At 48.7% G+C, this 18920-nt stretch overlaps 2 protein-coding genes across 7 annotated transcripts in view; one reads left to right on the forward strand and one right to left on the reverse strand.

Annotated features, from left to right (window-relative positions):
* Positions 1–1411: 1411 nt before the first annotated feature.
* UQCC2 (ubiquinol-cytochrome c reductase complex assembly factor 2) lies at positions 1412–15849 on the forward strand. Of its 3 annotated transcripts, none has more exons than XM_063632355.1 (4): positions 1412–1531; positions 11963–12037; positions 12771–12948; positions 15667–15849. In XM_063632355.1, the coding sequence occupies exons 2-4, from the start codon at positions 11990–11992 to the stop codon at positions 15762–15764; spliced, it is 324 nt and encodes a 107-aa protein (XP_063488425.1). In that variant the 5' UTR covers positions 1412–1531; positions 11963–11989; the 3' UTR covers positions 15765–15849. The 3 variants fall into 3 exon arrangements, with proteins under 3 accessions (XP_063488425.1, XP_055120688.1, XP_055120687.1); XM_055264713.2 differs by lacking the exon at positions 1412–1531 and adding an exon at positions 1606–1833 and having other exon boundaries at positions 12879–12948; XM_055264712.2 differs by lacking the exon at positions 1412–1531 and adding an exon at positions 1648–1833.
* Positions 15850–16833: 984 nt separating this feature from the next.
* Positions 16834–18920, reverse strand: part of ITPR3 (inositol 1,4,5-trisphosphate receptor type 3) — a 75227-nt gene continuing 73140 nt past the window's right edge. For all 4 annotated transcript variants that reach the window (XM_055264699.2, XM_063632333.1, XM_055264700.2 and 1 more), the window contains 2 exons: positions 18319–18480; positions 16834–17701 (listed from right to left, as the gene is read on the reverse strand). In XM_055264699.2, coding sequence (XP_055120674.2) covers positions 17633–17701; positions 18319–18480 — 231 coding nt within the window. In that variant the 3' untranslated portion in view covers positions 16834–17632. The remainder of the gene's footprint in view (positions 17702–18318; positions 18481–18920) is intronic.

An 18920-nucleotide genomic window follows, 5' to 3' on the forward strand; every position in this document is an offset into this window, starting at 1 on the left:
TAACAAATGTTGGTAAGGATGTTGAGAAACTGGAACCCTTGTGCACTGGTGGTGGGAGTGTAAAATGGTGCAGCTGCTGTGGAAGACAGTATGGCAGTTCCTCAAAAAACTTAAAATAGAATTACCATATGATCCAGCAATTCTACTTCTGGGTATATACCAAAAGAACTGAAAGCAAGGTCTTGAGATGTCTGTACATCCATGTTCATAGCAGCATTATTCACAAGAGCTAAAACATGGAGGAAACCTAAGTGCCTGTCAATGGATGCGTAAACAAAATGTGGTATATACATGCAACGGAATATTACTCAGCCTTAAAAAGGAAGGAAATTCTGACATATGCTACAAAATGAATGAACCTTGAAGTGAAGATGTTATGCTAAGCAAAATAAGCCAGTTGCAAAAATACTGCAGGATTCCACTTACATGAGGTACCTAGAGTAGTCAAAATCATACAGACAAAATAGAATGGTCGTTGCCAGGGGCTGGGGGGAGAGGGAGGAGTCGGGATTTATTGTTTAATGAGTATAGAGTTTCAGTTTTACAAGAGTTATGGAGATGGTGTGATGGCTGCACAACATTATTCAGTGCTATTTCATACCTATGAACTGTACACTTAAAAATGGCTGGCTGGGCACCATGGCTCACACCTGTAATCCCAGCACTTTGGGAGGCCAAGGCAGGTGGATCACCTGAGGTCAGGAGTTTGAGACCAGCCTGGCCAACATGGTAAAACCCTGTCCCTACTAAAAATACAAAACATAGCCAGGCATGGTGGCAGGTGCCTGTAGTCCCAGCTACTCGGGAGGCTGAGGCAGGAGAATCACTTGAACCTGGAAGGCGGAGGTTGCACCATTCACTGCACACCAGCCTGGGCGACAGAGCAAGACTCCATCTCAAAAAAAAAGGTTAAGGCCAGGTGTAGTGGCTCACACCTGTAATCCCAACACTTTGGGAGGCCAAGGTGGGAGAATCACTTGAGCCCAGGAGTTTGAGACCAGCATGGGCCACATAGCAAGACCTTGTCTAAAAAAAATGGCTAAGATAGTAAATTTTGTTATGTGTATTTTACCACAATACAAAATAATAAATTGTAAAGAAAAAAAAAAGTTTTTCTAGGCTGAATCAACCCAGTTGGCATTGCTCATGCTAGAAAACCTGGGCCTCCCAGAGAAAAATGTCTGGCTTATAAGGGATAGGAAGGGGGGAACAGAAGGGATACTAACAGGGACTGGGCAGAGAGGAACAAGAACTAGGAAGCACTAAAGAAGGAATTGAGGCAGAGTACCAAGGGATAGTGACAGGCACAGGGGCACCCACGAACAACGTTCAAACATATCTTCATCCAATAACCTGTATTTACATGCAAATGTATTGGTTTATGCAAAACAGCGGAGGCCTCGGAGGAGGGTTTTTTAGTCTCAAGCTTGCGCAGTCATTGGACGTGGGGTACTCCACGTCCGCCTTGCCCCTGGAATCTGGGCCGGTTCCAGGAGGACGAAGACTGAATTAGCTCGGCTTGCAGAGAAAGGCAAGTAGCGCCCCTACCCGGAGAGTAGCAGGGCGCCTGCAAAGTAGCGCATGCCCACTCCAGCCTCCCGCCCCACTCCTAAGGCAGGCGGCGAGACTTAGTGCGCAAGCGCCATCCCTCGGCGCCGACTCCTCCCCCTAAGGCGGGAACACGCGGGGCCCAAAATGGCGGCTAGCCGGTACCGGCGTTTTCTTAAGCTCTGTGAGGAATGGCCAGTGGACGAGACCAAACGGGGCCGGGACTTGGGCGCTTACCTGCGACAGCGGGTAGCACAAGCCTTTCGGGAGGGAGAGAATACCCAGGTGACTGGCGGGGAGGCGGCTGGGACGAGGGGAGGAAAGGACGAGGCAGGGTCGGGGCCAACGAGCGTGCAAGAAGAGGGATCTGCGCATGCGCGCGCCCTTTTTCCAGGCAGCACGTGAGCACCGACCCCCTTTTCCCCCCAGGGAGCTACTGATAGCGACGCACGTTGTATTCAGCGCTCTCCCCCGGCTGCACCTTGGAATTGCCGAAGAAGCTTTTTTAAAACTCCAGATGGGCCGGGTGCGGTGGTTCACACCTATAATCCCAGCACTCCGAGAGGCTGAGGCGGGAGGATCGCTTGAGCCCAGGAGGTCAGCCTGGGCAACATAGTGGGACTCCGTCTCTACAAATCAAAAAACAAACAAAAACTTCAAATGCAGAATCTCTAGGGGTGGGGTCTTGACCTCAGAGTTTTAAAAGCTCTCCAGGTGATTCAAGGTGCAGACAGAGTTGAGACCCACACCACCAGTGGCAGCTGGTGAGCTTTTTGCTCACGTGTCACGGTACCATCACCTCATTATTTCGCAGTGTTGTGTATTGACTGAGGTAATCCCCAGTTAACTCTGCAGGTCCCCGCTAAGCGTTTGCGTTCTTCCTGAGCCTCTGTAAGCCTGTGCAGCATGTTTGGGTCCTCAGCTCACGCAGCTGTGTGTGAGTAGTAGGCCTGTGTTCTTGCTCTCCTCCAGGTTGGTGCTGCAGCTCTGGGATTCATTCATTCATATAGCTCGTATTTATTGAGCACCTACCATATGCCTGGAACGGTACTAGGGAAACAGCAGTGTTAAACAGGTGAAGTCCTGCCCGCATGAAGTTTTACATTGTAGTTCAGGACACAATAAGCAGGTAGGTGTACGTAAGACGGATAAGTACTGTGATCGATAGAAAATAGGGTAGCATGATAAAACGGTAATGTTATTAGTTGGGCCTTTCTGAGGAGGTGACACATAGGTGAGACCTAAGGCAAGAGAGGATGAGCCAGCCATGTACACTTGGCGGGAAGGACATTCCAGACACTGCACATGTCCAGAGGCAGGAGGCAGATTGACGTGTTTTAGGACAGAAAGCAAGCCAGAATGGCTGCAGGGTAGTAAGTAAGGTGGAGTTTGCTAAGGTGGAGGTCGAGAGCCAGGCACAGTAGGATATTATCTGCTCTGATTAGCTGTTAGACCTCGTTGTAAGGCCAGTGAGAAGTCACTGGGGATGTTTAGTGAGGAGACTGATGTGCCCTAATTTACTTTTTAAAAGACTGTTCTGGTTGTATGTGGTGAGTGGGTTATAGGGGGCAATAACAAAAAAACAGAGGCTGGAGAGAAGCCGATTATGGTACTATAAGCGAGAGATGGTGGGGGGTTGGATGAGGATGGCAGCACAGAAGATGGAAGTGGCTGGATTCAGGTTATGCGCAGGTTGAGTCAGCAGGACTTGCTGATATGTGGGATGTGGGATAAAGGAAAAGAGAGGAACCAAAGATAGCACCTAGATATTTTTTGGCCTGGGCATCTAGGTCTAAGATGGTGCCGTTTACTGAGGTAGGAATAGGTGAAGTGTAGGAAGACTATCCTGAGTTTGGTGTTAAGCAGGTTAAACCTGAGATGTCAAGTACACCGATTTCCAAGTGGCAATGTCAAGTAGGCAGTGCTATATTTGAGCCTGGGGCTCGGGCAAGAGACCAGAAATGAAATGAGATGCATATACACACAGTCTGAAGAAATGACTTGTGAAACTTGGCCAAGACTTGTCAAAGAAGGAACATGGTCTTTTTCTTTTTTTCTTTTTTCTTTTTTTCTTTTTGCAGTTTAACCCAAAACAGAGCCAAGCCAGCCCACCTAAAGGAGCAGGAACACACCCAGTGGCATCATTGTGACTGGACTGCAGATTGGCTGGCAGCCTGGGGAGTGTCTGGTCCAGGTTATACGATACCCAGGGCCCTCCCATCATTCATGGTGGTCTTCACTGGCCCAAAGTGTAAAGATCTTTAAGGCAAGAATCTTATCTAGTCCCAATTCTACAAACCCCGTGAACTTTCTAAAGCTGTACTCCCTGCATATTTTTAGTATGAGCTTCCTGAAAATAGAGATGATGCCATTTTTATCTTTCCCCCTCTCCCCTAGCAGTGTCTAGCATAGTTCTTGGCCCATAAAAAACACTCAGTAAATGTCTGAATGGATAAGTAAATAATTGGTTGTGGCTCATGAGACAAAGATAATTTGAATATATTTTCAGATGTAGCAGAACTAGATGAAGAGAAGTTGTGAAGAGTGAGAAAGGAATATTTGTGTGTCCTGAGTGGTGAGAATTGATTTGAGAGCTTACCATGTTTGGGAAATTTCAGGATCTATGGAAGAAGGCCATAACCTGGCCCTCACCACCAAGGAGCTTACAGTTGGGCAGTCAGAGGCTCCATCCTTGGGGAGGTGAGAGAGCGTTACATTCACTTGCTTGGTTGTTAGTGTAAGAGGAGCCAGCAAAGGAGGAAAGAGTTTTCTCTTTTGGAGTTGTCGTCACCTAGGGCAATCATTCCTGATCAGTCAAAGGCCCACACAGGTTTGAGTCCCAGCTGCAGATGCAAGTCATGGCTCTGTTAGTGATTCTGTAGCAGCTGATGAATGCATTCCTGGTAGAGTGAACCAGTGCATCACGATGGCAGCAGGTGCATTACTCAGGACCACTGTTGCAGTACCTCATCCTAACGTCACCTGAGAATGCACCTGGCCTTAGTAAATCTTTGTGGTAATATTTGAAGGGCGCAATTCCTCGCTGGAATTGAAAACACTACTGCGAGTCACTGCTACTGACATCCCCCAGATCGTTGATAAAGATCTTGAGAAAGCAAGGTGATGTGATTCTGGTAGGCTCTTCGTTAAACTGGCAGCAGGAGGTGGGGATTAGATCCAGTTGACTGACTAGCATGATTATGCCGGTTGCCAGAAGACAGGACTGGAGGGGAAAGTAGCTCTGCTCATGCCGTCTTTCCATTCCCGTAGAGGAGAGGGACAGTGAGTCCTCCTCTCAGCCTCTTGGCTTCCTTCGTCTTAATGATCACCCCAAAAGGTACACAACACACCTTTGCCGGCATGATCTCATTTAATCCTTAGTGCAGCTGAGTGGTAGCCATTACTGTTCCCATTTTACAGATGAGGAAACAAATCAGAAAAACAAGACAACGCACTGGGGGTTCTGTAACCATAAGAGACAAGCCAAGTGAGAAACAGACCCAGCCCTCCTGGCCCTAGTGTGCATCATCTCCTGGGTGCCTGGCCTTTCCTCAGCTGCTGTTCCAAGTTATTGTTAGAACAACCTCTTATTCCATGAACGTCAAACCACTTCCTTCCCCTGGTTGCCTGTTCAAACCTTTTTGGGCCATAGTTTGGGCAGCAAATGGAACTCCCTGTGTTTACCCACCTATTCTTTGCCCCAGCCACTACCAGTCCAGATGGGAAGAAAGATGGTCCTGGGTGGGACACCAGGCGGAGAAAAGCTGGGTTAACTAAAGGGCAAATTAATAATTCATACTCAAACCCAGAGTACAAAAAACCACTGCCTCCATTTATTCCACCTCAAATTGCCCTCTGGGGAGTCTTATGGTCCACCCTAAACCCACCAAGTGGGGAGGTGGTGGTGGGAGCAGGAACACATGTAACTCCTCTTACACCCCATATCCTATTGTGTAGTTTTAAAAAGTCAGTGTTTATGGGCTTTGCCCATTTTGAATACAGTTTGTCTAAGAACACATGTTTCCTACAGCGCTGAGAGCTTAATAAAAGAATTGCAATGTGGGGAAAGGTGGCACAACAACTGTAATTGTTGACTTAACAACAGAGAAAGGAGCAGATCTTTCTAATGAGTTCATTAGGTGCTTCCTAAAAGATCCCAGACTGCACACCAGCACCCACTTATGTAGCACAAGGTGCAACTCCAAGGGGCGTCCTGGAAGAGCTGCTGCTCTTCGCCCACCAGGGAGTTCTAACTGTATTGTATCCAAGTTTAAGTATAATAACATTGGCCCAGTTTGAAAGAAGTTAAACTTTTTCTTGGGTTTCTAATAATGTAAATGGTATTTCCACCTTCTCAGAGGAGAATTCAAAGGGTTTTTTATGATTCTGTTTTCTCAGTCATCCAGTTGAGGCCTGGTCCTTGTCATTCCTCAGTGTGGCAGGGAGCTAGCTCCCAAGCCACCTGGCCTAATGCTGGCCACAGTGAAGCCATCTCAACGTTGCTCACCCCCACTTGTGGGCCCCCTGAAGTCATGTTTTTGAAGAGTGTCCTAAGAACAGATTATCCTATTTTTAGTTATGTATTGAGCCCATCGAAAACCTGGAGTTGTAAGGAGAATCATCTCTAAGAGGGAATGCAAACATCTCCATCTTTTTTTCTCTCCCAATTCTGAATGGTGCCAGTGTGAGCTAGGGTAGTATTCACACCAAGGGGTGGCGTTTATCTCTGCATATGTAAAGCTGCAATGCTCCACCTGAAGGGGATAAATTCTTGGCCACTTCTGGTGGGTCACTACTTTATTCAAAGATCTTTGGGGTCTGCCCGTTGCCTCCTGGACAGGTGGCAGGCAACTTTGTGAGACCTGCAGTGCCTCTGATCCTTGGTCCCAGCCTGTGTTTCCAACCTTGCCTCTCACCACCCCAACACGAGCCCCAGGCTCAGCAAGGGTATCCTCTCATGGTCTCCCAAACTGGCCATGGTACAAGCGATTCTGATCCTTTGAGACTTAAGTGCACTGTGGATCACTGCACCCCTACAACCCCAAAACAAACACAGAGTTTATCAAGAATTTGGTGGCTTCCAAGGCTCTTGGAGCCCTCCCTGGGTTCCCCTTAAAAGCCCTGCCTGCCTAAAACACCCTTGTCCTGTGCCTCTTCATGCCTCATCCCCCCAGTCATTTCTGGTCCCCGTGTCACGCATGCCCAGGTCGGCACTCCTCACTCTATGCACTGTCGCTGCAGTGAAACTCAGCCCTTCCCTGCCACACCTCCCCATCAGCACAGCCTGGTGCCCAACTCCTACCTCGGGACTCGTGCAGCAGCCCGTGCTCTGCAGTTCTGGCTCTCGCTTGCACACTGCCCCAGGCAGGGTTGGTTTCTAATTCATGTGTATCTTGTCTCTGTAGTGTGCCTGCCAGCTTCTCCACAGCCGGCCTGGGTCTTCTTCTTTATGGCCCCTCACAGTCCCCTAGTGGAGCACTCTTTCTATAGTGGGTGCTCAAGAAATACATTTTCAACCCAATCGAAGGGAATAGGCTCCCATAACAGAATGAACTCATTTCAGAAGTTCATTACCAAGTCTTGAAAACCTTTTTTTGTAGATCCTCCTGGACCGAATCCAGCTCTACCTTAATTAACAAAGCAATTTGCAACACCCTTTCCCAAAAGTGCTTATGCGTCCCTTTGTGTGACTAGAATAGGGGCCGCTGTACCAATTGCTGTCACCACCCAAAATTCAATTTGGAAAATCGAAATCAGTGCCTGTGGCACTGATGTAGATTTGTATGTATAAAAGTTTAATATGGTAAAGAGAAATTTACTGATGACTGACTGAACAGGGGAAATGCAAAAGGAGCAAAAATAGAGCTATAAAGGACACTCGTCAGATGAACGTCTATTTTATTCACATTTGGGGAGCAGTGCTGAATTTTTCATGATGTCCCCACTGCTGCCTTTTTCAAACCCAGCACTGCTATTAGTCCTAAAACACCTAATGATCTCATTAGGTGTGAATGCAAAATCAGGTAATTTAAAGCTTGTATTAAGAATATTTCTAAAAATGCAGTCCATTTCATCAGAAAAACTGCATTTCAGAACTCAGGAATGTTAGTGCTGGAGTCTGTGAATAAAGTGTAAGCTATAGGAACGTGGTGAGGCTTCTGGAATTCGACAGATGTCTCCACTGACATCCTTTTAAGTAGTAAGCATGACTTTTTTAATTGCTGAGCTTGAGTTATCTGTGGCTAGGAACCCAGCATTGACCAAGGCTTCATCACTCCTCAGGCAGTAAGAACTTGGCTAGAAATGGGCATGTCTCAAGCTCCTGTCACCTCCACTGAGCTGCTTTTACAGCCTCAGTTAGACACCTTCTGACCTCAGACGGGAAACTGGATGGCAAGTCTGTTTTTAGGACTCAGGTGTTTGGTTTTCTTTCTCAGATTACAACTGAGTCCAGGAATTCTGGGAACTCTCTAGGAGACTGTCTCTTTCACACAGAGGAAGCTTCAGAAGTGAGAGTGGTCGGGCGCGTTGGCTCAAGCCTGTAATCCCAGCACTTTGGGAGGCCGAGGCGAGCGGATCACAAGGTCAAGGGATCGAGACCATCCTGGCTAACACGGTGAAACCCTGTCTCTACTAAAAATACAAAAAATGAGCCAGGCATGGTAGCGGGTGCCTATAGTTCCAGCTACTTGGGAGGCTGAGGCAGGAGAATGGCATGAACCCAGGAGGCGGAGCTTGCAGGGAGCCGAGATTGTGCCACTGCACTCCAGCCTGGGCAACAGAGTGAGATCTGTCTTAAAAAAAAAAAAAAAAAAAAAAAGAAGTGAGAGTACCTGAGGGTCACTTTGCTTTTTGCACTGAGACTGTGCACTTTGCTCTTACAGGAGCAGCACTCTGCAAGGGTGACCCGCCCCCGTGCCCCTCCTGTCTGTACTGCTGCTCATCAGGGATGGGACTAGGTGGCAAGGAAGGCCAGCACCTTATACCACACCTGCCTGAGGGTGTGATATAAGGTTGCTGAGCAGCCTACTGGTGACTTATCACTGCTAGAGAAGTTGGAGCAGGAAGGGAACTTGAGTTGACAAGGTGTTTGAGGGTGCGGATCTGGTCGGAATGCAGGTTTATCAGGAAGCAGTGTTAGGAGCCCAGGAGAGAGGCAGAGGCTATGGGAGGAAGGCAAATCAGCGTGTGGACTCCTTTCCTAAGAGCTTGGTTGGGAAGGTGGTGGGGATGGTGGCAGGATGGGAAGGTCCAGATAAGCGGCCATCAGGTGAAGACCGGGTTCAGCAAACAGCTGCTCTCTTGGCAGACCATGGAGTGCTCAGTGACTGCTGAGGGCCACCAGGGTCAGTCAGGAGTGAAGCCTCAGCAGTTTTTCATCCTTCCTCACTTCCGTTTCTAGCGCCACCCTTGGCATTGCACACCAGCCATGCTGATCCACTGATAACATGCTGACCCATTCTCTGGGCACGGGCTCCACCTGGTCCTGTGCCTGGAGCACCCCACTCCCTTGCTGGTACATGCGCCCATCCTCAGCTGCTCATCCTCTAGCACTTCCTGCCTGGCCCCGCAGGCCCATAGCACCTTGTACGTGCCCCTTCGTTCCACTCCCACCATGGTGGTTCTGAACTGTTCTGTCGTTTCCCCTCTTAATTTATGAGACGGGGCCTGTGTTTACTACAACTCTTTACTACTAATAACTGTGAGAAAAACTAATCACTCACATTTATTGGTGTTCCAGGCCCGGAATTCAGAGCAGCCCAAGCATTACCTCATTTATCCTCACACTACCCTGGGAAGTAGGGGCTATTATTATATTTTCTTTTAAAAGAAAGGTTAAGTTGGCCAGTATGCTTCAAAAATGTTCAGTGCATGGGAGACAAAGGCCGAGGAACTGTCCCAGATTAAAGGAGACTAAAAGATACATGACTGTTAAATGCAGCAGGACATCCTGTTTTTCCATAGATTATTATTGAGACAATTGACAGAATTGGAATATGGACTGTGCATTAGATAATAGTGTTGTATCGATGTTAAGTGGCCTGAATTTGATCATTGAACTGTGGTTATATAAGAGAATGTTCTTGCTCTTAGGAAATGCACACTGAAATATGGGGTGAAGGGGCATTATGCTCCTACTTTCAAGCGGATCAGAAGAAAGATATGTATGTACAGATACAGAGAAAGATAAACTGTGGCAACTTTTTTTTTTTTTTTTAAGTGTATTTCATGGGGGAAGAGTGAATGGTTTGCCTGACATCACATAGCTGATAAGGGATGGTGCCAGGATTCAACCCAGGCAGTTTGACTCCACTGCTCCCTACAGCCTTGGAGATACTCATTCACCCAAGTGTCCCCTGCTCATAGATGGGTCAAGCATGCTATAGGGTCTCGATGAATGTCTGTTAAATTTATAAGTGAGTGCACTTTGGGAGGCCGAGGTGGGCAAATCACAAGGTCAGGAGTTCCAGACCAGCCTGGCCAACACGGTGAATGCTTGTCTCTGCTAAAAATACACAAAATTAGCCGGGCGTAGTGGTGGGTACGTGTAATCCCAGCTACTTGGGAGGCTGAGGCAGAAGAATCACTTGAACCCAGGAGGGGAGGTTGCAGTGAGCTGAGATCTCGCCACTGCACTCTAGCGTTAGCTCTTGGCTGTGCGCGCCCTGCTGAAGAAATGTTCCAGATGTGTTTGTCCAGATGTGTGCAGAATTCCATTCTAACGGGACTTTCCCCAGAAGAGCTGACCAGCAGCAGGGAGACACTAGCCTCATACTTTTCCATTCATTCTGTCCACTCAGATAATGACTTTGATTATTATTCGGCAAACACTGGCCACCTCCTCAGGCCATAATCCTTCCTCTTCTGATGTATCTAGCTGTACATTCTCATGATGAGTAGCCTGAACCCAGGAATGGGTCAGGTAGAACTAAATGATGGATTGTCTTTTTTGTTTGCTGTAAAGTAGGGACCTCATTTGACATGCACAGAGAGACAGCAGTGGAGCTGCCTATTAAAGTGCGTTACTACTGATTTATTTATGCTCTGCCTTCTCCAAGGAAGGATTTAAGTTAGGAAAAAATCCATCATTTGAATTCTGGGTGAAAAAAATGTAAAAGAGAAAGTTTTGTTCTGGGGAGCTTTTCAAAATTCTTGGCAGAAAAATGTAAAGAACTATACATAAATAATGGCAAGGACAGAGTAAAGGGAAAGTTAGAAGAGGTGCAAGGGAAAAGACCACGCCTCCTCTGTACGCTGCCTGTCTTCCTGAGAATGTCCAGCAGGGGCACCGCTGTCTCTGGCACCAGAGAATTGACTTATATCCCCCTTTCTATGGCAAGGCCTCAGTGTTCTGGGCCATCTCCTTTCTAGCAGGACCTAACTGTGGTCCCATCTTGGTTCTCCTCAGTTTACCCATTTTATCTTAAATGTTGCCTTCTTCATGTTTCTTTCCTTCTTGTAGAGTTTCAGCAGCTCCCCACTTATCACAGATGAGAACTCAGATGATTTGTTTTTTTGCCTTTGCTAAAAGAATCTGTTGGTCTGAGGCCGGGCATGGTGACTCACGCCTGTAACCCCAGCACTCTGGGAGGCTGAGGCAGGTGGATCACTTGAGGTCAGGAGTTCGAAACCAGCCTGGTCAGCATGGTGAAACCCTGTTTCTACTAAAAAATACAAAAATTAGCTGGGTGTGGTGGCACATGCCTTTAATCCCAGCTACTCCGGAGGCTGAGCCTGGAGAATTGCTTGAACCCAGGAGGCGGAGGTTGCAGTGAGCCAAGATTGCGCCAGTGCACTCCAGCCTGGGCAATAGAATGAGACTCCGTCTCAAAAAAAGAAAAGCATCTACTGGTCTGGCCTGAAGCATCCCACAGGATTCCTGCCTCCTCTTCCTTGCTGACGGCATCTCCTCCCCCAGGAAGGCCCGCCCTTCTCCCTTCTGCCTGCTGACCCCTGTGCTTCCTTCAGAACCTAGCATCGTCTCACTTCCATCATGCACTGACCACTTGAGCATGTGGGGACTCCCCCACTGAGTCCCTGTAGCCCACTCTGCCCAGTACCCCCTTTGTTAGGCATGCCTTTCCAACCTTACATTTCTACTGTGGCATCTCCCACTGCATCTGGTGTCGTGGCTCACAAGTCACAGATGCTCAACAAATGCTTGTTTGCTGATTAATTGATCTGATTTTTCTGCAGGTTGGGGAGTTGATGAGGCAGAGCTATGCCTCCAAAAAGTAGTTTCTAATAGCAGAGCCGTAGTCCAGGTTTGCTTCCCGCAGAGTGGAGAAGCCAGTGCTAGCTGCAGGCCTACTTCATGTGAACGCTTTATTAAGTGTGGTCTTTCCTCAAGGTACAGACACTGTGGGAGGCAGGACTCCTTTGCTCACCTCCTTTGGGGTTCTTTGCTTTTCAGGTTGCAGAGCCTGAGGCCTGTGATCAGATGTACGAGAGCTTAGCACGACTCCATTCAAACTACTACAAACACAAGGTGAGTGGGCCACAGTCTTTTATATCCCCAGCTTTCTGATGGGACAACTAATAAGAATGAGTGAAAATCTGACTATGTAATGTTTTGTAAAGACTTGGCTTTGCTGTGTTCAAATGAAACCAGTAATTTCAACCAAGCCAACAGAGGTGCCTGGTAGAGGCTTTTAGGCCACCTAAATAAAAGCTATTTAAAATTGTGAATATAGGGAATAGGGAAGAAACAAAGAAAACCAATTATGAATAGAAGCCATGTATTTGATATGCCAGTGTGTGCTCCTGGGAGTATCTGACAGCCATTGGATTTATACCTATTTTCCCATCCACTCTGATGGAACTGACACCTCACCATACACTGGTGATAAAGATGGGATGATTGGGAAAGTGCCCTCCTTTTACAGAGCTGGGCCCAACATGATTACCGTCAAATTCCATTTAGAGTGGTTTTTCCCATACTTGAGAAATATGCTCAGTAACTCCACAAACATATGTGGCCATATGCCTATGTGGAAAATTGATTTTTTCTAAATCCTCCCTACTAACATGTGATCCATGAGCAGCAGCATGGGCATCACCTGGGAGCTGGTGAGAAATGCAGAATCGGGGGCCCCACTCATACCTGCGTTTTCCAGGGAGGATTCATGGGTACGTTATAGTTGGAGCTGCCTGCTGGAGACTACTGGTTCTTGCGAGGCCAAGTCTTGACCTCAAGATGGCTCTGCTCTTCTCCTTGCTAGGCCTCCTGGCCTCTGGTTGCCCAGGGCCCAGGTGAAATGCAGTTAGAGAGCAAGGCTTGTGTGCTGATCTCTCCCCTTCCTTCACTTCCTCTCTGCCCCGGTGACCAGTACCCTCGCCCCAGAGACACCAGCTTCAGTGGCCTGTCGTTGGAAGAGTACAAGCTGATCCTGTCCTCAGGTAATGAAAACACAGCTGCCTTTTCTCATTGGTTTGCAAATGATTCTGAGTTTGAGTGGCCAAGGAGAATTGTCTAGGAAGACAGCTTTGCTTGATGGAAAGTCTTGTAGAACAGCCCAGAGGAAATTCTGAAGCTACAGGGCTCATGCATTTTGACCATATACTGTGGAGAAGGTCAAAGGCGTTATTTAAAAAAGAAAATCTATCTTTAGTGCTTTTAAATTCAAGGCTGCGCAGCAGGGAACAGGGAAATACATATTTGCCAAATGGAAGTAGTTGAAATCAGGATGGAAGGAAAATAATTTTATTTTTATGGTCTTAAGAGGGCTTTATAAACAATGAAGGTTTTAATTAAAACAAAAAGCCATTCAATAAACGTATTTGGGGATATCCGCCTAAGAGTTATCTGACCCAGGGGACGTGGTCTGTGGGTTAGATATGAGTTTAACTAGGTATGTTTTAGAGTCATTGATAAACTCTGATTATCAAGAAAGGAAACATCCTGCCGAGCCCATCCTTTCCTTACTTCCCTATCTCCACTGTCCCTAAGGATGGGGGCCAGAGAGCCAGGGATGAAGTAGGCAGGTACTGGAAAATTACTATTTTTGTTGCCAAGTATATTATATACAAAAATAGGCTAACCTTTTCTGGGAGGCCATGGCCCTGACACATTTCCTTCTGGTATTCTAGAAATATGTCTTTCCTCTTCTTCTGGCAGCCTTCAGCAGCTTAGTTTTGAGGATTTGGGCTTCTAGAAAACTCTCTTCTGAGATTAAAACCTGGTGGTGTCACCTGCTATTACATGTCAACTCTAACCCTATTTTTATTCCAGTACTCTCTGGGAAACTGCGGTGAAGATATTTTGGCCAGGCAGAATCAATTTATTGGCAATTTTTTTTTAATGTGTAAATTTACTCCTATATCCCTGGGTCCATGTAATTAGCAGCATTGATGCACATTATTGAGGGCCCTGGACAGTTTGAGCAAAGTTTGAACTTGAAGTGAGGGTGGAAGTAAGTTCCAGAGGCCCTGCCTCTGCCCTCTGTTTTGTTCACCTCAGGGCAGGCTCTGCAAGTGGAAAACAGGCAGCAACGAAGGCTGAGACATAGTCCCGCCATTGGTCCGCGCTGCAGCTTGTTCTGGCTGCGAGTTTAGTTCCAGGAAATTTGCTGAGAATTTGTTTTCACAGCAAGCCTCATATTTTTGTTGCAAATTGTGTGGCGTAAGCTTACCAAATGTTTCCTCTGAAAGGACAAGAAAAGACCTGCAGCACCTTGTAGTGAGAGGCTTTGAGGGCCTGGCGAGTCTGAAATGTACTGTGTTCTGGGTCACGTGTGTGTCCACCCTGGGATTGGGGTCATGGAAAGCGCCTAAGGGAGGCCTCAGGGCTTGGTGGTGGACAGGATCCCTCAATGTCCACCTGGACACTGGAAACATGGACTTCTGGAAAAGCTCCAGAGCGAGGGCTTTTTTCTGTTACCTTTTTTGGTCAGAAAAGATACTCTTTTTTCTCCAGTAGTTTTGTTAACATGAAAATTCAGGCCGGTAAAGCAAAACAATATTATAAGAATATCTAAAATTTAACATACACGTAAAATTAGGTTTCATGGAACATTAGCCCTAGAGACTTTAGACAAATGGTTCTGTACTGGGGGGCGGGGTTTGCCCCCCCAGGGGACAAGTGGCAATGTCTGGAGACATTTTTAGTTGTCACAACTGGTGGTGGGGGCAGCGGTGCTACTGGTATTAGTGGGTAGAGTCCAGGATGCTTCAAAACAGCCTTCAGTGATGCACAGGCCAGCCCACGACGAAAAATTATCTGGCCCAAAGTGTTGGTAGTGCTAAGGCCAAGAAACCCTGCTTTGGTTCCTGGGTGTGGGGACGTGTATTTTCTTAAACAAGAGACCCTCCCGCCTGCATTGTGGTGGAGATGGCTGCCTTTTCATTGAGTGCAGGCTGTATGCCAAGCGAGTTACTTCCATGATTTTCTTTAATCCTTACAACTTTTGAGGTACGTGTGTTTTTTGTCTTTCTTTTTCACCTCTCCCCAAGTTGTCTGCAGATGTGTTTTTATCTTCATTTTACAGATGAGGAACCCGAAGTGTAGAGGGTTAAGTAATTTGCTTGAGCGGACCCAGAGTGGGAGATGATGGGCTGGGATTCATGTCCAAGTCCATCCCCCTCCCAGTGCCTGCTCAACTCCACAGCATGTGCTGGGTCCACACACCAGGATTCAAATCCCTGCTTCACTTCTCAGCTGTGCAACCTGAGCAGGTTACTTCACCGCCTCCTGCCTCAGTTTCCACACCTGAAAATTGGGGACAGGAAGAGCTGTGTGGAGCAGGCCAAATTTTGCGATGAAGCATCTGGGTCTGTGGGTTGCACAGCGGACAGCGCAGGGCCATTTCTTTGCCCTCATACGGAGCAGGGCAACGAGCAGCACACCCCGCTTTGATGCTGAGGGTGAGGAGAGGGCAGGAGACCACTGAGAGCGTGCTGGGCACAGAGCCTGGCACACAGTAGTCAGTCACCACGAGTGGTCACTTCTGTTACCTTGTTTGATCTGCTCTTCAGAAGCTGGGTCTACACCTCCCTTTTTCAGGAACACACTGTGTGAAAAGCAAGGCATGCTTGTGTCGGGAAAGCCCAGTGGGTCCAATCTATGTTATCAAGTTTTAGACTTCAGTCCCTCTCTCTTTTTGTCTTCCCCTTTTGCAGACACCTTGGAAGAGCTTAAGGAAATGGATAAAAGCATGTGGAAGAAACTGCAGGAGAAGTTTGCCCCCAAAGGTCCTGAGGAGGATCATAAGGCCTGAGCTCGGGCCTTACCCCGTGCACATACCTAGGTGTGGAGTCTTGTACATTGCCATCGTCAATAAAACTGCCCCAGTTTCCCCCTGACCTTACGGTTTGGGAATCTCCTCTAGCTTTCCCAGAAAGGAAACCCTTGCTGCTGTAAAGAAAGTTTCAGCCTGAGAAGGGATGGTGATTGAGCTATCTGCTGTGACTGCTGCTCAGGGTAGGGAAATCTCCTGGGGAGAGGAAATGCAGGTTTCCCTCTGGGCCTGACAAGGGAGGGTAATGGGGCCTAGGCACAAGGTGCTTCCTGCATTGCCACAGGAGCCCCCGCCCCTCCAGCAGGGGTCTGGTGTCTCCTGGCAAGATACTCAGGCTCCCTTTTGTTGTAGGAGCACCTGGGAGAAAGCCAAAAATAGCAGTAAATACTGAAAAGGGCATCCTGTTGCAAACAGAAAGCAGCAGAGAGGTGTGAGGCCGAGAGAGGCAAAACGCCTGCTTGGCCCTCATCCCCACTGACTCAGAGGACGGACCTTAAGCCTCTGTCCCTGACCTTGCAAAAACCCACATTGCCCAGTTGGCTTAAGGGACAGGGAAGCTATAGACAGGCCTTGGCCAGGCGGGGCCTCAGCTGCAGTTGGCTTCAGCACTGTGGGCAGGTTCTGTAGGTGGCCACAAGTCAGAGGCCCTGCTGGCTGAGGACACACACAGGGTCACCTCATTATTCCATGGAACCTTGATATTGAGCATCCTTCTGTCTGGAACCATGAGGGACAGGGGTGGGCCCACAGCGCCCCTGGTGGGTACAAAGTGGAAGTGGGTTCTTAACCTAGTCTGTGTCTAGACTCCTCAGGATGTTCTGAAATGCATAAAATAAAATGGACAGGACTGCCGTAGAAACCAGTTATGCCGAAATGCAGTTCTGGGTAGGGAAATCTCAGGGGAGGACCCCTGAGACAGGATGTCACTCAGCGCATCTCCTGAGAGCCTGAGAGGCAAGGCCAACAGGGAGGGGCTCTTGTTCCTGTCTTCTGCCAGTGTGTCCTGTTAATCCCCACAGCCACTGGGGGAGTGCAGGAAACACATCCCTTTTTAACGGACTAGATTTCTATTAATTTATTTAAGGCAATTAACATATTAGTTCTCAGGCCAAAGGATTTGTAAAACATTACACCAAAAGGAGAAAAACAAGCGGTCATGAAACAGCCACGCGAACGCAGCTCAGCCCTTGTTTCCTGGGTGTACAACTCTTCCCCAGGAAGCCTGGGAAGAGGCAGGTCCCGGGAGTAAGATCGTCCATCATGGAGTCATCAGGCCACCTGGAGCTATGCCGGGGGTGGCATGGACACAACAGTGAGGTCTGCACTGGCTACAGCAGATCTGAGGCACAGAGGGAGCTGCACAGCCATGGGCAGGGCTGAGCACAGCACCCTTGGAATAAGTTAAATAACAAAGCCCTAAAATCACTAGTAACAGCATTACTGCCACCTCCCCCAGAGGCCGGCAGCAGCCAAAATGTAGTGCTTGGAGATAAAGGGGTGACCCCACTCTTAACTACCCACAAGAGGACTACAAAGAGTTGTCAGTTATTGCTTTAAGGAACAAAGGTCTCTAGGTAGGATTTATCTTCTGCTAAGGCATTAAGGTAAACTGAGTCCCAGTGAACTTTCAAGTCTTTTTTTTTTTAAGGGCTCTAAGCAGGACTGTCAGCTCTGAGGCTCCCCCTCCATGCTCTTCAAAGCCTGGGTGGGTGTCGGGGTGTCTGGCAGAGTGGGAGTGGAGGCTGGCCAGCTGGCTGGGCCACCCAACCCGAGGGAGGGGGCAGTGTTCTTCCCAGTCGCAGTCTCCAGTGATGAGCATCCCCTGTTGGGGCCCTCAGTGGCTCTCCTCAGCGGCTCATGCAGTTCTGGACATCCACAAAGCCTAGGCGTTGCCTGCGTTTCCGCTGCTCCGTCATCTAGGGTTAAGCAGATGCCAACAGGCCTGGTCAGGCCGCCTGGCACCTTCATGGGTGCTGTGGAAGGGCTTGGCACCCGTCTTCCCCTGTGGGCCCAGCTGCTATTCAGCACTGGCGGTGGGCCAGGGCCCCTCGGGGTGCTTTAAGGATGTCGATGTCAGCACCAAACCCTTGTTCTCAATTAGCGTGTCACAAACCCTGGATTTGATGCAGCTGGGAAACCAGCCCACTAACAGGCTGCCTCATCTTCATGCAGGCACTGCCAGATGCAGAGGAGGATGTCTAGGCAAGAGGGCCTTAAACTCCCCATCTCCAGTGACAGGGATCCCCTCAAAGGACCTACCTGGCAGCTGTAAGAGGAAGGGGACGAGAGACAGAGGGCCCCACCACCCTGTACTAAGTTTCCACTTGGCCTTGTCTTTAGTGGCCGAAGGCAGAGGTTGTCAACCCCAGTCTGACTTGCCATGTAGGGGAGAGTGGGTTTGGAACCTGCCTTCTCATCCAGGCCCAGGGCCAGAGGCCAGTGGGGAAGAGGGTGGGGCAGGAAGGATGAAGGCAGGCAGGGACTGCCCAGGGATAGAGCCCAGGGTGGGCCTGGGATCAGGCGGGGTGCACACCTGCTCCTTGAGCTCGTTGAGCTGGGCAGTGAGGTGGGACACCAGCTTCATGGTGGAGTTGAGCTTGTCCTGGAGAATCCGAATCTCGTTCTGCTCCCCCTCGCCCTCATTGCTGACAAGGGACATGGCCCGCATCCGGGGGAACCAGTCCAGGTTCTTGTTCTGAAAAACATCACCAGTGGGGTAAGCAGGCGTGGGCCTGGCCTAGAAAGGCCTCATTTAGAAAAACAGTAATGTGGGGGGAGGCTTCTGCCACACCCTTGACAAAATTACTCGTCAGGGATGTGTCATGGGAAAATCTGAATTGACCTGGTCCTCCCTGGGGCCAGAGTGAGCTGGCAGTCAACCTCTGTCAACCCTCTGCCACCGAGACAGGCTGACTTCCGTTAGGCAGCGTCGGCAGCTGAGTTTGAGTCCTTTGCTGGTATCAGCACCATCTGTTTACTCTCATAACACCCCCTGAGAGGTGGAGGAAGGCCTCTGCACCCAGACAGACCCTGGATCTCCTTCCTTCCTTCCTTCCTTCCTCCCGCCCGCCTGCCTGACAAGCACGCCCCAAGCCCCGGGAAGACGCGAGTCAGACAGATGGCAAATTGAGGGAT

The sequence above is a fragment of the Symphalangus syndactylus genome, chromosome 23 (genome assembly GCF_028878055.3).
Source record: "Symphalangus syndactylus isolate Jambi chromosome 23, NHGRI_mSymSyn1-v2.1_pri, whole genome shotgun sequence".
In the NCBI taxonomy this organism is placed as follows: domain Eukaryota; kingdom Metazoa; phylum Chordata; class Mammalia; order Primates; family Hylobatidae; genus Symphalangus; species Symphalangus syndactylus.